The sequence below is a fragment of the Danio rerio genome, chromosome 6, assembly GCF_049306965.1.
Source record: "Danio rerio strain Tuebingen ecotype United States chromosome 6, GRCz12tu, whole genome shotgun sequence".
Classification (NCBI taxonomy): Eukaryota; Metazoa; Chordata; class Actinopteri; order Cypriniformes; family Danionidae; genus Danio; species Danio rerio.
Window position 1 is genome coordinate 37,481,138 of NC_133181.1, and position 16,627 is coordinate 37,497,764.

Below are 16,627 nucleotides of genomic sequence, written 5' to 3' on the forward strand. Positions count from 1 at the left end.
TGCCATCAAAAACAATAAATCTTTTTTTTTTATTCCAGTCATTTACACCCTGAATTAGCCCCCTGTTAATTTTCCCCCCAATTTCTGTTAAACGAAGAGATTTTTTCAACATATTTCTAATCATAATAGTTTTAATAGACCTAACCCATTTCTAAAAACTGATTTATATTATCTTTGCCATGATGACAGTAAATAATATTTTATTTTCAAGACTCTTCTATACAGCTTAAAGTGATATTTAAAGGCATAAATAGGTTAACTAGGTAGGTTAGAGTACATAACAACAATTTATCTGTAGACTATTATAATATTAATAAATGCAATATCTTATTTTGTGTTCAACATAACAAAACAGCTCTGCTTTGGAACATGTCAAGAATGGGTAAATATTGAATGGATAAAATATTTTCATTTTTGGGTGAACTTTTAGGTAGCCTCACCTTTGGATGAAATTCAAAAAACATGTATATTTATTAAAACGGTCGTTTTCCGTCGTAAAACGAATCAAAGAAATATAGCCTATTGTTATTTAGTTAAAATGGTTTTCTCTTATAGATTTATATTTATTACTGAATGTTGACAAAGCAGTTTAGTTCTCCACGTATAGCCTGTATCAAATCAAGGCAGTGGTGATACCCAAGCGCGCTGGTTACACCCGGCTGAGGAAGACTGATTTACGGTCATTTATTTGCAGAAACCTTAAGCCTATTTTAACAGAGATGCCGAATGCGGTGACTGAGGCGATGATTGAGTCGTATGCGCTGATGTTTTTGGTGATGTCAGCGTTTTTCGTGTACTTTTGCGGCATGGTCTGGGCTTTCTGCAACCCGAAACTCAGCGGCTCCTCTGAAGACCCAGAGTGCGACACGAGCAGCGTCTCTCAAGTCCCTCTGCAACAAATCTTCGCGGATCCTGAAGATCTGGAGACAAGTTATCCGACACACACTCGACGTTTAATGGATCAGCCGAGGCACAGTTACATCGCCTCGTCATATATTGTGGATTAACACTATGAAAATTGAAGAAAACATCACAAACTCCAGTTATTCATAGGGAACGCAGAGAACTCCGCTTCAAGACACAGGTAAGATTAGAACAAATATCGTCAGGTTAAAATGTATGGCAAAACAGAAAACTAAGTTGGTTATTATAGCATAAACGTTTTTGTTGTTGTTAACAGGTAAATATATCAAGCTTCGCCATCATCACTGCAAACCATCAATACCTGCAATCCTCCAACTCAGAATTCATTTACGGAACATTAAAATACTAACACAGTTCTTTGTTTCGGATCTGTAAGAGCTTTAATGCAGTTTAATAAATGTGTTACAACTGCACTTTGTTGTAATTTGAATATGAACACCCATAAACAATGTAGCTTATATGTGCCTATTGTGTTAAGAAAGTTTTACTTATCAGCTGAATGAGGATAAACTTTTTTTTTTTGTAGAGAAGACAAGGTCAAGGTTGAGCTAAAAATGACAAATCAAACACGTATACAGCAATACAAACATAATACACCAAGCAACTTATTAATCAGGAAATGCACACATATTGCATTCAATGTCCCATCACAACCTGTGCTAATTATTATATATTATAAATCAAAGCATTTTAGAAGAGGTCCCTTTCAGTGGTCCCATAATAATGGACAAAGATATATAAAGATAAAATACATGACAGACCTGTTGTCCCATTTCTAGCACAGTCAGACACTCTGACTTTTCACAGTAATTATGATGATTACAAAAATAGCCCCAAGCATCTTAAATTGGCCAGAGGGTTAAGTAAATTAACTGAAATGTTTTTTTTTTGGGATCTTTATCTATTTTTAAGACATTCAAACCAACCAAACCTAATATTTCGAAAAATCTCCATGAGCAGTTTATAAATGACCTAGATCATTTTTAAAGATGGAAGTGTGGTTTGTAAAGTTTTCTCCATTTTTCACATTCCATTTCTTTCTTTGAAATCAGGATTCTCTGCTCTTAGCTTCTTCCGCACTGTATCTTCCAGCTCTAACAGCTTCACATAGAAGGCCTCTGACATGTTTTCATCAAGATCCATCTGAAAAAAAAACAGTTAACATTAGAGTATTTAAAGAGTATGAACAAGCAGATAAACATTCAGTCAATTTTTCAATTTATATGTGTTAAATAAAAAACAAACAAATTAAATTTAGTAATGTTCAACTTAATTTGTTTGTTTAAATTCAGCTCAATTTACAACCACTTAACTTAAAAAAAATCATCTTTGAATATTTTTTCAGTGTTATATACTCAGATTAAGTAAAGAACTAAAATTCTGACAACAAAATGAAGAAAAAAACTAAACTAAAAAACAAAAGAACCTGATTGTCAGTTCTGACCTTGCTTGGTCGGGTGTAATTGTTTCCGAGCCCAGAGGTCAAACTATGGTATTTGGCCATCGGGTCCAGAGACTCAGGTTTCTGCTTGAACAGCCAATACTGTGTAATAAAAAACAATAGATGAAAGTCGAGACTGGAAGAAAGCTGAGGCCCAAACAATTGTCAATGAAACAAGTTCTTTAACTTAAGTGCAACAATAAGCTTTACACTAAGAGTCAAAGCGGCACCTTGATTTATTTGCACTATGTACTATGAAACAGAACTTCCAGTCATACAATTTAGCAGTATTGTGTGATTAGTAGAACTCTAATTCAATAAAAAAAATCCATACAGGTTTTATTGTTTTTTATTTATGCCATGATATAGTTAGACACAGTGTGTAAAATGTTTTCATTCAAGAGTTCACACTTAGCTGATGATTGATAATAAAGTGTGTTTGGCATGCTATGCTGGGAGAGAGCCCTGAGATCAGAAGATCTTTGAGAGAGGGGAGTCTGAGCACTTAGGTTTCGAGAACTCCTCCAAATTAGTTCGCTTGGCCTTTTCCTATTTTCAGCATATGGCTACGTGGTGATAGCCCAGTACTAAAACTCTTACATACTGTGCCAATTTGGTTTATTCAGTTCACTTATACCGAATGTCTTTGGACTGTGAGAGGAAACCAGAGTACCGGGGGGAAACCCACGCGAGCAAAAGAAGAACAGGTACACTCCACACAATGCCAACTGGCCCAGCCAGAACTCAAAACAGTGACTGTCTTGCTGTGAGGCGACAGTGCTAATCACTGAGCCACCGTGTCACCCTGTCCTGGATTAATCTAGGAAAGTGGAGGAGGAGTAGGGGTGGATGGAGGGGGTTCTTCATAGAGAAGATGACTAGGGTAAGAAAATCTTGGTGCGTTTGGATTTGTCTGATTGGTAAATCATATGATAGCTAATGCGAGACCAGCTATGGTCAATCATAAGCACATGATTCTCTCGAAATTAGTTTATAAATAAACTTCACTTAAAATATCCAAAACCACGTGAACAGTGTTATTTATTTTATAGTTATATTATCCCAAATGTTTTGAAGAATGTTTAAATTTAAATATAACTCAATTCGCAAAAAAAAAGTTCACGAAGTGGTTTGGGATGTGGGAGATGGAAATTATTTTGCCATTTTCTGTAATTTATAATATAGCAAACATTACGCTAATACTTGCCTTGTTTACTGTCCTTTACTAGGTTACCAATACTACAATTAACCACTCCAACAGTTTGATGAAAACTCTTCTAATTCACATTTGGGAATTTTTTTACTAATTTTGTGACCTTTGAAAAGATTTGCTGCACATTAAGAAAAACCAGTCTTTCACTGGCACTGACTTCAATTGGAATAGTTTTTTTTTTTTCTGAATCAATATTGTTTTTTTAAATTAAAGAATTATAAAAATAAAAACATATACACTCTCTGGCCACTTTATTAGGTACACCTTACTAGTACCATGTTGGGCCTATTTTGCTTAATCCTTCATGGCAAAGATTCAACAAGGTACTGGAAACATTCCTCAGAGATTTTGGTCCATATTGACATGATAGCATCACGCAATGGCTGCAGATTTGTCAGCTGCACATCAATGATGAGAATCTCCCGTTCCACCACATCCCAAAGGTGCTCTACTGGATTGAGATCTGGTTACTGTGGAGGCCATTTAAGTACAGTGAACTCATTGACATGTTCAAGAAACCAGTCTAAGATGATTTGCGCTTTATGACATGGCGCGTTATCTTGCTGGAAGTAACCATCAAAAGATGGGTACACTGTGGTCATGAGGGGATGGACATGGTCACCAACATTACTCAGGTAGGCTGTGGCGTTGACACAATGCTCAATTGGTACTAATGGGCCCAAAGTGTGCCAAGAAAATATCCCCCATACAATTACCCCACCACCACCAGCCTGAACCGTCAATAAAGCCAGGATGGATTCATGCTTTCATGTTGTCGATGCCAAATTCAGAACCTACCATCCGAATGTCCCAGGAGAAATCGAGACTCATCAGACTAGGCAACATTTTTGTTGCCCTTTTATTAGCTTAAACCAGTCTGGCTATTCTTTTCTGGCCATCTGGCATCAACTAGGCATTTGCACCCACTGAACTGCCACTCACTGGACATTTTCTGTTTTTCAGACTATGCTCTGTAAACACTAGATAAAGTTGTGCACGATAATCCCAGTAGAACAGCAGTTTCTGAAATACTTAGACACGCCCATCTGGCACTAACAACCATGCCACGTTCAAAGTCACTTAAATCCCCTTTTTTTCCCCATTCTGATGCTCAGTGTGAACTGCAGCAGATCGTCTTGACCATGTCTAAATGCGTTGAGTTGCTGCCATGTGATTGGCTGATAAGAAATTTGTGCTAACGAGTAGTAGTTGAACAGGTGCACCTAATAAAGTGGCCGGTGAGTGTATATTGTATTTTATGCATATTGGTATGCAGGGAGTCACTTGCTTTGTTTCTAAATGAATCAGCCTTTTTGAATTAATCATCTGAATAAACGACTTTCTGCCACCAACTAATGGTTTCATGCTTGTTATTGAAAATAAATTCCAGAAAATACTGATAAAATAATTTGGTCAATGCTGAACATCCCTACTCAGTAGCTTTATAAAATTATGCAATATAATGTGCGTTTTTTAGGATTAAACTTCGAAGAGACATATGACAAACATTTGGGGTGGTGCAGGTACATACCAAAGCCTCCGCTCCATTGTAAGGTGAGAGGGTAAAAGAATTGGTGAATATCCTTATCTAATGAGACAGAACATTAAAAACATGTGGTGTGTTAACATTCACACAATGTTACATTTGTTTCATATTATATCATAAAAAGCAAAGTAAATATGGGACCTACAAGAAACAATATTGGCATGATGATAGTCCAGAACAATGAAGGCAGAATGCCATAGGTGAGGTTAGTCATGACCAGACCAGGGCAGATCACTGATGAGAACATACCCTGCAGACAGATCACCAGAATTCATCACTAAAGGCCAGATCACATCAAGAATGATAACTATGTTAGTGTCCACACCAGCAGATGATACTGTTTAGGGCTGCACGCTATTAAAAATATATGAAATTGCGATATTTTATTTTTCTGCGCTAAATATTGCAATATAATCCTGTCAGCCCTCACTTACAAAGCAAAGAGGTCAGATTCATTGACGTGTATTTTACAAGCTTAACGTATTATTGCTCTTAATTGGGAAAATATAAATGAACCCAGAATAGGAAAGTGGATTAAAGAAATGGCATCACATATGTGAATGGAAAAGATCACATACAATGTCAAAAAGAAACAAAATGTGTTTGAAAATATCTGGAGACCTTTTAATAACTTTCTGAAGTATAATGTAAATGTTGACAGTCTGCTACAACAAGAACAAGCTTAGAGGGAGTAGGGGAGTATCATGGTCTAAACAGACTCAGAAAACATACTTTACCTAATTTAAACATATCCTTTTTTTCTTGTTGATTTATTTATTTTATTTTGTATAAAAAGTTTGCTGTGTCTTTGATTATTATTCTGTAACTGTGTAATCTGTTGTGATATGTAAATTGAAAAAAGTAATAAATGGATTGTACAACAATAACTCCTTTAGTATATTGAAACAAGTGACGTGTGAGTAAATAGTGAGAACATTTTAGTCTTTGAGTAAGCTATCCCTTTAAAGCATGTAAACATTTCAATATTTCAGCGTTTAAAACATCCGGCCACAAGAAAATTTTGTAACTTTAATAACGATTATATATATATATATATATATATATATATATATATATATATATATATATATATATATATATATATATATATATAATAAAAAAAAAAAATATATATATATATATATATATATATTACGAAATGACTAGTTTCACAAGATAGTTAAATAGCACTATTTGATGGTTTTCTGTGGAGTCACAATACAAAAAAATGCTTTTCTTCGTCTAATTTCTAGTCTAAATATCTAAAAAATTAGATCAAGGACTAGAAACAAAGACAAAAATTCTAAGTAATAATTTTGTTGTTGTTGTTGCTTTAATCAAATTAATTCCAGCGATTAAATACAATTCTGTAGCTCCTATTCAACTATAATCCAGATTTATTCATTCATTCATTTTCTTGTCGGCTTAGTCCCTTTATTAATCTGGGGTCGCCTCAGCGGAATGAACTGCCAACTTATCCAGCATGTTTTTTATGCAGCGTATGCCCTTCCAGCCACAACCCATCTCTGGGAAACATCCACACACTCATTTATACACACACTCACACACTACGGACAATTTAGCCTACCCAATTCAACTGTACCACATGTCTTTAGACTGTGGGGGAAACCGGAGCACCTGGAGGAAACCTAGGTGAAGGCAGGGAGAAAATGCAAAAAGAAATGCCAACTGATGCCGAGCCGAGGTTCGAACCAGCGACCTTCTTGCTGTGCGGTGACAGCACTACCCACTGCACCACTGCGTCGCCTTCTCTGACACATTAAATACCTATACAGAACCTGAGGCCATCATTTCAATATTTGGATCACACCAAAGTCCTTACGTTTTAATAAAAGTAAGATAAATGTGATTGTCTTTGCCACGCTTGAAGCAAAAAAAAAAAAATCCTCCAACCTTTAATCAATGGCTTACAGAACTTCTACACAACCTGACCTTAGAAAAAATATAGGATACACTATAAGACAGTGGTCACCAAACTTGTACCTGGAGGGCCGGTGTCCTGCAGATTTTAGCTCCAACCCTAATCGAACACACCTGAACAAGCTAATTAAGGTCTTACTAGGTATACTTGAAACATCCAGGCAGGTGTGTTGAGTCAAGTTGAAGCTAAACCCTGCAGGGACACCGGCCCTCCAGGACCTAGATTGTTGACCCCTGCTATAAGAGGTTGCACTGATATGTTTTTTCCCATTTGGCAACCTGTTTTAGATCACATAAAGTAGATGGCCCCTTCAGTTATTTTAGAAGAGTAGAACCTTTCCTTCTTATTTTTATTAATATCTTTTTCATTTTCTTTTCTTTCCTTTTTATAGATATGAGTAAAATATGCTTTACTTAATATTATTATTTATTAGTATATTATTTTAATATTATTCATTTATTTTTATAGAACCTAAATGTATATGTGTGTGACAGGTTTTGTTTGTTGTGTTTAAAAAAAAAAATTGTAAAGCTATTTGTACACTTTTCATATCTAACATGTTCAATAAAAACCCTTTTGAGGAAAAAAAAACATTGCATATCGATGTGACTACTGTGGATACACACATTGCGATATCGATGCTGAAACGATTCTGTTTATTCTATTCAACACTACAGTTGTCATATGCTGGATTTAATGCTTGAGGTCTTTAATACTTTAGATGCCACCATAACCTCATTGTTGACCTTTTTTCTATAGATCAGGGGTGTCTAAACTCGGTCCTGGAGGGCTGGTGTCCTGCATAGTTTAGCTCCAACTTCCTTCAACACACTTGCCTGAAAGTTTTAGTATATCTAGATAGAGCTCGACTGGCTGGTTCAGGTGTGTTTAATTGGGGTTGGAACTAAAATATGCAGGACACTGGTTCTCCAGAACCGAGTTTGGGCACCCCTGCTATAGATCAAAGAGGGTAGAATTGGCATAGAAAGAGAGGACATGTCCTCACCAATATCCACCAATTACTGAAATGTCCCTACTAATACAAATTTAATCGACTTCAAGTAATGCTCCGTTAAAACCTACACGTGCACTTAGTCAAGTTCGCTACTAGTTCACCGTAATACTATTAACTAAGGCAGTGCAATAAATTTAAATTCTGATTTGATTTTGGCCTCCATGATTATGAAAAACAATAATCAGGATGAAACCATTCAATTGTGTCACACACCTCTCTAAATTTCTCTACACGCATACCTCCTCAAAGCCCAAGTACAGAAAAATCCTGTAAATTGACTTTATCAGTATGGGACAGGATTGTTATATGTATTATTAAGTGTTTTTTAATGATTAAGTACTTTAATCATGTTTTTAAAAGTGCGAAACAGAATTTTGTACTGTTCAAGGCATGCGCCCTAGGGATGTATGTCTCCACCAATGTCAAGAGCGAATCTACACACTTGTTATAGATCAGGGGTGAACAACCCCGTTCCTGGAGATCGACCTTCCTGCAGATTTCAGTTGCAACCCATATTAAACACACTCGCCTGTATTTATCAACTGCTGTTCAGGTCCTAATTAATTGATTCAGGTGTGTTTGATCAGGGTTGGAGCTGAACTCTTTAGGAAGGTCGATCTCCAGGAGCAGGGTTGAGCACCCCTGCTATAGATCATCATTAACGTAAAATTTCAACATTCGCTTAGTGATGACATGAACACCATTTAACCAAAGAAATTGGTAAAAAAAAACATTTTTCTTAGAGTGCAGGTTAAAGCAAGCTGGATTATGTTTGTCATTATTGTTATCAAAGTGATTTCAACAATATACAGTTGAAGTCAGAATTATTGGCCCCCTCTTTTTAAAAATATTTTCCAAACAATGTTTAACAGGGCAAGGAAATTTTCACAGTATGTCTGATAATATTTTTTCTTCTGGAGAAAGTTTTATTTGTTTTATTTCAGCTAGAATAAAAACAGTTTTTAATAAAATAAAATAATAAAATTAAGGACAAAATTATTAGACCCTTTAAGCTATATATAAATATAAATTTTTCGATAGTCTACAGAACAAACCATCATTATACAATAACTTGCCTAATTACCCTAACCTGCCTAGTTAACCTAATTAACCTAGATAAGCCTTTAAATGTCACTTTAAGCTGTATAGAAGTGCCTTTAAAAATATTTATTAAAATTTATTTAAAATTTATTAAAATATTATTTACTGTCATAATGGCAAAGATAAAATTAATCACTTATTAGAAATGAGTTATTAAAACTATTATGTTTAGAAATGTGTTTTTTCTCTCCGTTAAACAGAAATTGGGGAAAAAATTGACAGGTGGGCTAATAACTGAGGGGGGCTAATAATTCTGACTTCAACTGTTTATTTTTATTTTTACGACTAGTTATTGAGAAATGGTCTTAATTTTACAGAACTGTAAAAAATGCTGGGTTCCACACAATTCCTACATGTTGTCCCAATACAAATCGATTATGTTAACTTGTTTTGAACATAAAACAATTAAGTTATCCCCAAATAGATCTCTAAACAAATTATTCTTTTAAATGAGTAGTCTGAACAAGCAGTGTACATTTTTGGAGTGTACCTGGCTGTTGTAGTGGCGGTTCAAGGCTAAGCTAAGCAGGTCTGAAGCATATTTCGACGAGCTGTAGGGCAAAGGGCCGTTCTTATGCTGCACATCTTCGAGATTAAAGGAGGATCGCTGGGCATTACTGGAGGACGTCCAGATGACTAAAGAATTGTGCTCTGTCTGGCACAATAAAGGCTCCAGTTCTTTCACCTGTCAAAATATCAAAAATGTATGAGTTATTATTTTATTTTTACATCATAAAAAGTGTTAAACAAAATGACAAAAACACTGTATGCTCTGTTGACAATAATTTGTTAATGTTTTGTTTAAACATGCTAATTTCTGTTGAAAATATCCCAGCAGCATAGTAATTCTTGCCAACAGCATGCTAATTCACATGCTAGCAAAAACTTTGATCATGATAAAAACAAGCTAACAACATGCTAATTTATGCTAGAAATAAGTTCTTATTTGTGTTAGAAATAAGCTAGCAAAATTCCAACGTGCAATTATGTAACATGCTTATTTGCATTATCAGCATGCTAATTCATGTTACAAACAGGCGAGCAACAAGCTAATTTATGATAAAAGCTTGTTAGTAATATCCAAATGTATGGTAAAACATGCTAATGCAATGGTAAAATGCTATCACAATGATAGTATGATGTTAATTTTTGCTAGCGACATGCTAATTCATTAGACTTGGTCAACCCAACAATAACGTTTGTTTACAAACTTAACTCATCTATAGTTACATGTATTCTGAATAATATTAATATTTATAATAACAAAACAGAATCATTTAGTGTCCATGTGAGGGAGAAGCAGAGGGCAATTTGACTAGAAACACAAGTCTCACTTGCTCCCCCTCAGACACCCGGTGCTGTCGCAGCAGTAAATCGATACGTCTCGCCTAGCCTTCGAGGACATGGAGTGTCATACCTACTGAAACTTTAATGCCTATGCCACTTGAGCCACAATAACTCCACTACATAGGGTAACACATAGAGAGAACAGCACTGCCTTAACTACCTATACTGAAGGCCAGATGCCTCATAATGCAAATGAATGAGCTCTTCAATTAACAAATAGAAACACTTCATGAGGGCTGCAATTTGAGGACACAACACATCTTTAGCACTAGAGTCCTTCAGATGAATTATTGATCAGGGCAGCTGCCAGAGAACAGGTTACTAACAACAGCAGAAGGAATCCTGTGGCATTTAGAAATGAAATAATTCCCTGGGAGAGACCATTGTGAGGCAGATGAATTGTTTGATAGTGCTGCATGGAAAGTACTATAAATATGTGATGTTCCAGCGCAGCCAAATTATGATGCAGTGGAAGTCACACTGGTTTTGGTATTATATTTTTGTTTATCTTTATGCTTGGTCATCGAAACACGTTCATTGTGCCAAAACCATCCACTTACCAGAAGGAAATGACCAAAAAGATTAGTAGCAAACACCTCCTGCAAACCAATGGGTGTGACCTTATCTTCCTGGGTCAGAATACCCTCCCCCGTGGTCAACATTTTAATCGCATTTCTGGTGATCAAAAGCACATATAATAGAGAATTATCAACAAAGACAAATACACTTGAAGGTAAAAATTATTAGCTCTCTAAAATTTATTTTATTTTTTCTAAATATTTCCTCAAGAGATTTTTACTTAGCAAGGGAATTTTCAAAGTCTTATTTCTTTTAGTTGGGCTGGAATAAAATAAGTTTTTAATATTTCAATATTTTTAAAAAGTCAATATTAGCCCCATTATTTGTTTATTTATTTTTTTAATTGGCTGCAGAACAAACCACACAATTTTCAAAATCATACTTCTTTTAGTTTGACTGGAATAAATGTAGTTTTTAATTTTTAAAATGTTTTATAAAAGTCAATATTAACCCTGTTATTTTTTTTTTCACTTAGCTGCAGATCAAACAACACAATTTTTAAAATCTTATTTTTTTTTAGTTTCACTGGAATAAAAGTAGATTTTATTATTATTATTTTTTTTATGTTTTCTAAAAGTCAGTATTAGCCCTGTTATTAGTTAATTAATTAATTAAATTATTTATTTAAATTGGCTGCAGAACAAACCACACTTACCTAATTAACACAATAACCTAGCTAACCCTTTAAATCAAACTTCAAACTGAATATAGTCTTTTGCAAAATAGGTAGAAAAATACTATGCACTGTCATCATGGCAAAGAAAAACATTATTAAAAATTGGTTATTAAAACTATTGTTTAAAAATTTGTTGAAACTATATATATTTTTATCTTTTATAAGCCTAACTGAACTATTCAGAAAAGAAGAATGGTGTATATTTAAAAAAAGTACCATTATAATTGTATTTACTGTCAATTTATATCCAATTTAATTCATTCTTTCCAAAAGAAACAAATATGTTGAACATATAAACTATTTAATGGTAGTTTATATAGTGTGAATACTTTACCTAGAAAACAGGCCCCGATAAAAGGCTACGTGATCCACCGTGGGATTAGGCATGATTCCAGCATTGAGATACAGATAGTCCAATCTGTTAAACCTGTTAATGAGAAAAACGAATAATCAAAGAAGTAATTCAAATGTGCTTTAGTCGTAATATATAGTACGTATAGTCCCATCAACCCTGTTCAATTGTTTACATATAGTTTACAAGAGAAAATAATGACTACATCTACAGTTGAAGTCAAAATAATTAGCCCTCCTGTGATTTCTTTTTTCTTTTTGGAGAAGGTGCTCGCTGCAGAGCCACATGGGTGGAGCTCACCTCCGATGAGGGGGGGGCTTGAGCTCCAGCTCCTACTCCTATGAGCTGTTTTAATGTGTACACCTACTCTTTTGTTATTTTTGTAAAATACAAGAAAAATAACATCACTGCATTGAAGAGAAAATACAATAACAAACAATTAGGAAAGAACAGAGAAAAAAAAAAAGTGTTATAAGCTTTAGGAAACATATTATTCTTATTATTATTAATAAGCTCAGAGATTCAATATTGAATGAAATTTCTGTGTACACCTACCCCAACCAAACACCAACCCCCAGTGACATCACTTGTAGAAGAAGTATTTTTCACAGAATTTACTTTAATATTTTTTTCTTCTGGAGAAAGTCGTATTTGTTTAATTTTGGCTGGAATAAAAGCAGTTTTATTAAAAAAAAAAAAAAAAAAAACATTTTAAGATCAATATTATTAGCCCCCTTAAGTAATATAGATTTTTGATAGACTACAGAAAAAAAAAACATCGCTTTATAATGAACTGCCCTAACCTAGCCTATTAACCTAGTTAAACCTATAAATGTTACTTTAAGCTGAATACTAGTAGGCTAACTTGAAAAATATCAAGTAAAATATTATGTACTTTCATCATGGCATTATAAATGTGTTGAAAAAAATATTCTTTCCATTGACAGAAATTGAGGGAAAAAAAGATACAGAGAGGCTGATCATTCTGACTTCAACTGTATAATGGTTATTTTTATTTTAATAAATATTATACATTGATTATAATTTATGTGCTTCATTTGAAACATGAAATTTATAGATTTTTGATTTAATATATAAAATTATATATACCAGACTAGATATGGAAGTATAATACTATAGTTAAAAAACATGGTTACATTCTACAAATAAAAGCAATATTTTATAAGTTATAACAGCACTAGTCCAACTGGTTTGCCTGTGAATCACTCCACCTGAAGCACTGTTCACATTCCATTAATGAACAGTTGCTTCTCAGATTCATCATATACGGGTGCACATAACAAGTACACAGTGAACAAATGTAAACTAGATTTGGCGATAGTGTAGGGTTTTTGTGTACTTGTACTTGTACTATGTGTATTTATTTTATTAGGTTGTGATTAAAACGTCCCAGGGCAAAAACAGAGGCACTTCCTACTGCCAAGCTTGTGGTTTGGTAAAAGAATGTAAACTTGCAGTCGCACCCACGAATCGTATCTGAGTCCACCTGAAAACAGTGGTTTGGTCTGCAGATTCACACGAACTCCGGATTGGTTCATATGCAGCAAATCATGAAAATGAGCCACTATCAATCATGTATGAGTTTGTTAAGCAGTCTATTCATGTGTTTATTCACTTGTTTTCTGACATGCATAACTGATGCACAGCAAGCAAAGACTTATTTATCTAATATCTGCAGAAAATGATTCTCTTCTCATTTATTTTAAATAATTCATTATTTACTTTAAATTCATGGTAAATAGATGCGTGTGTCAAACAGTCGAGTCCAATGTTCAAACTCGGCGGCATGGGGAGGTTGATTTAACTCAGGTGCGAGCCAGGCAATTAGCCAAAACATGCAATTTAAAATACTTGACCCCTGGACCAAAAAAAAACAATTCATAAGTGTCAAGTTTTTAAAATTGAGATTTCACAAAAGATAACGTCCCCTGAAAGCTGAAAAAAGAAGTTTTGCATTTATGTATTTTGTTAGGATAGAACATTTGGCATACAACTATTTGAAAAAAAAAACTTTTATAATGTTTAAAGTAGTTTAAATGCAATAAACAACAATTGATTTTTAATGTATTTATCATAGGACAACTTTTTAACTTGGCTCTTTACTTAATATACAATTTTTTTTTTTGCCATTTAAAAAATTAACCCACACCTATGCAACTTAATCCTTAAGGTTTCGTGGTTCATGTTTAGATTTCTAATATATATAACTATGTCATATATGTATACACAGTCAGAATTATTTGGCCCCATTTATTTTTATGGCTGTGCCATAAACAGTGCGGCCCAAGCAACATCTCTAGGTTATCCTTTGAGAACTGGACCAAAAAAGATATATCAAAAGCATAGTTCATCCAAAACTGAAAAAAATTCTGTCATCATTTACTCACCCTTTACTTGTTACAAACCTAATATTAAGGGCTGGCAGATTACTCGAAAGGTAATCTAAATCGACATTCAGAACCTACAATTGATCTAATTTTCTGGTCAATTTTTTTGATCACCCCGGTCTGGCTGGTTGATACTTCTGCATCGAAGGCATGAGCATGGTCTGGCGGAGCCCCATCTCATACCCTACTATACTAGGTACCCCATACCTTCTACTTTAAATATGAAAAACATTGAAAATAATTTATATTGTTTCCAAAAGTGCAAGTTCGTTTAAGGCAATGTGTGTTTTAATTTCAGTTGTTCAACGTTGATGTTCAATAAAGAATCATAGGTAGTAGACAGTGTGTGTTTCCTTCAACTATTTTAAAATCAAGTAATGCAGCCATGCAGAAGTCTCTCACTTGTAATATGTGAGCATATTACTTCATTAAACCTGTCAGAGAACTATGAGGGCAAAAATAAATAAATCAAATAATCGTTCAATAATAGTAATCGAGTTTAAATGTTCCATTAATTAAGATTTAGATTTTAGGTCAAATCGCCTAGCTCTGCTAATATTATACCTTCCATAGCATTTATTTTTCCTACTATGAAAGTCACTGGTTACAACTTTCTTGAAAATATCATCTTTCATGTTTAAAAAAAAAAAAGAAATTCCTAAAAAGTTTGGAACCACTTAAGGGTGAATAAATATATTTTATGGTGAACTATCACTTTTAGTTATGACTTTTTATCAATCAACGATTCTTTAGAGTCTGAATGCAGAAACACTAAGCAGATTTGAATGCAGTATGATGGTTACACTACAGCACACAAATAAACATTACACTCCATCAAAATGAAAAAGAATGGTATGACGAATGGAAAAGAGGGACCAGGGTGTCTTACTTCTTCTTGAACTCCTCTGCACCCTTGACCACAGAGTGCATGTTGCCCACATCTAAGTGCAACAGAGAAACCCGAGCCTGTGGATGAGATACGAGTAGAGCCTTTCGGGCAGCTTCAGCTCTTTGCATGTTCCTGCAGGCCAGACAGAGCTCGATCTGGGCATCCTCATTCAGGAGACGCTCACACAGTGCAAGACCAATGCCACTGAACACAGACAACCAAACAGGGTTATTACGCATACAGAAAAACAGACATATTCTGCAACATATAACAAATAAATGCAGAATAATACAACTACAACAACTGTATCCTAAACCTACTTATTTTTCTTCAGGTTGTTTAAATAAAAGCAAAACTTTAAATAATTATGTAAACTTAAAATGACTATAAAAACAAAAGAATGCAGTTTAAAGCAATTAACTATAACTATACAACAGTGATGTGAAACTAAAGAGAAAAAACAAGAAACCTGCTGCTGAATAATATGAAGGAAACGAACTATTCCTATTTTTTAATATTCGTTTTGGTTATTTAATAATTTAATAAACATAGCTTTACAGTAACAGCACTATAACAGCAATAGGAACAGTGAAGGTGAAGTAAGTTAATCTATAGCTAAATTTCAGCCAAGATGTGAAGCTATAAAGAGAACATGTTTATATATATATACACACACAGTTTTGTTACCTGTTTGCACCGGTTACCAAAACTACTTTCTTCATTCTGTCTTTATGTTCATTCAGTAGCGAGCTGTGATGACACACACTGTACTTACAGTGCACAACCGCTTCTAACGTTGTTTGCCTGTGTACAGACGAAGGATTTTGCACCGCCGCCATGGTGTGATTGGAGGTCACACTTCTGCTGGCCAATCAGCTTCTTCTTTTCTGTGACGGGACATTCACTTTGACCAATCAAGACTCAGCCCCTGTCAGACCAGGCAAACCTAATGAAATGTCTTTAACAAGTAATGCTTGTAATGCCAAAGGTAAGCGTTTAAACCAAAATATACATTTTAATAACGTGAAAATATGTGGTCCGTTTAACTATAAAATAAAGAGGCAACACGATTTATTCATTCATTCAAAAACGTGTAGTTTCCTAAAAGATCTACACGCATGTTTAGACTGTTAAAACTAATGAAAAAAAGGTCATTCCTACTGTTCGGTGCCATTTCAGGATTAACTGTCTCTG

The 16,627-nt window shown here is 34.4% G+C and overlaps 1 protein-coding gene and 1 long non-coding RNA gene across 2 annotated transcripts; one reads left to right on the forward strand and one right to left on the reverse strand.

Moving 5' to 3' along the window:
* The first annotated feature begins 836 nt into the window (after positions 1 to 836).
* On the forward strand, positions 837 to 1,389 carry LOC101883640 (uncharacterized). The gene is made up of 2 exons (XR_661947.5): positions 837 to 1,084; positions 1,181 to 1,389. It is a non-coding gene; the product is annotated as an uncharacterized lncRNA (long non-coding RNA).
* On the reverse strand, positions 1,286 to 16,210 carry hsd17b7 (hydroxysteroid (17-beta) dehydrogenase 7). Its single transcript, NM_001077328.1, is given in 9 exon segments — positions 1,286 to 2,067; positions 2,369 to 2,467; positions 5,110 to 5,166; positions 5,270 to 5,374; positions 9,673 to 9,867; positions 11,090 to 11,204; positions 12,119 to 12,211; positions 15,434 to 15,637; positions 16,121 to 16,210. Coding segments are annotated over 9 exon segments (1,023 nt in total). The 5' UTR covers positions 16,156 to 16,210; the 3' UTR covers positions 1,286 to 1,947.
* Positions 16,211 to 16,627: the final 417 nt, after the last annotated feature.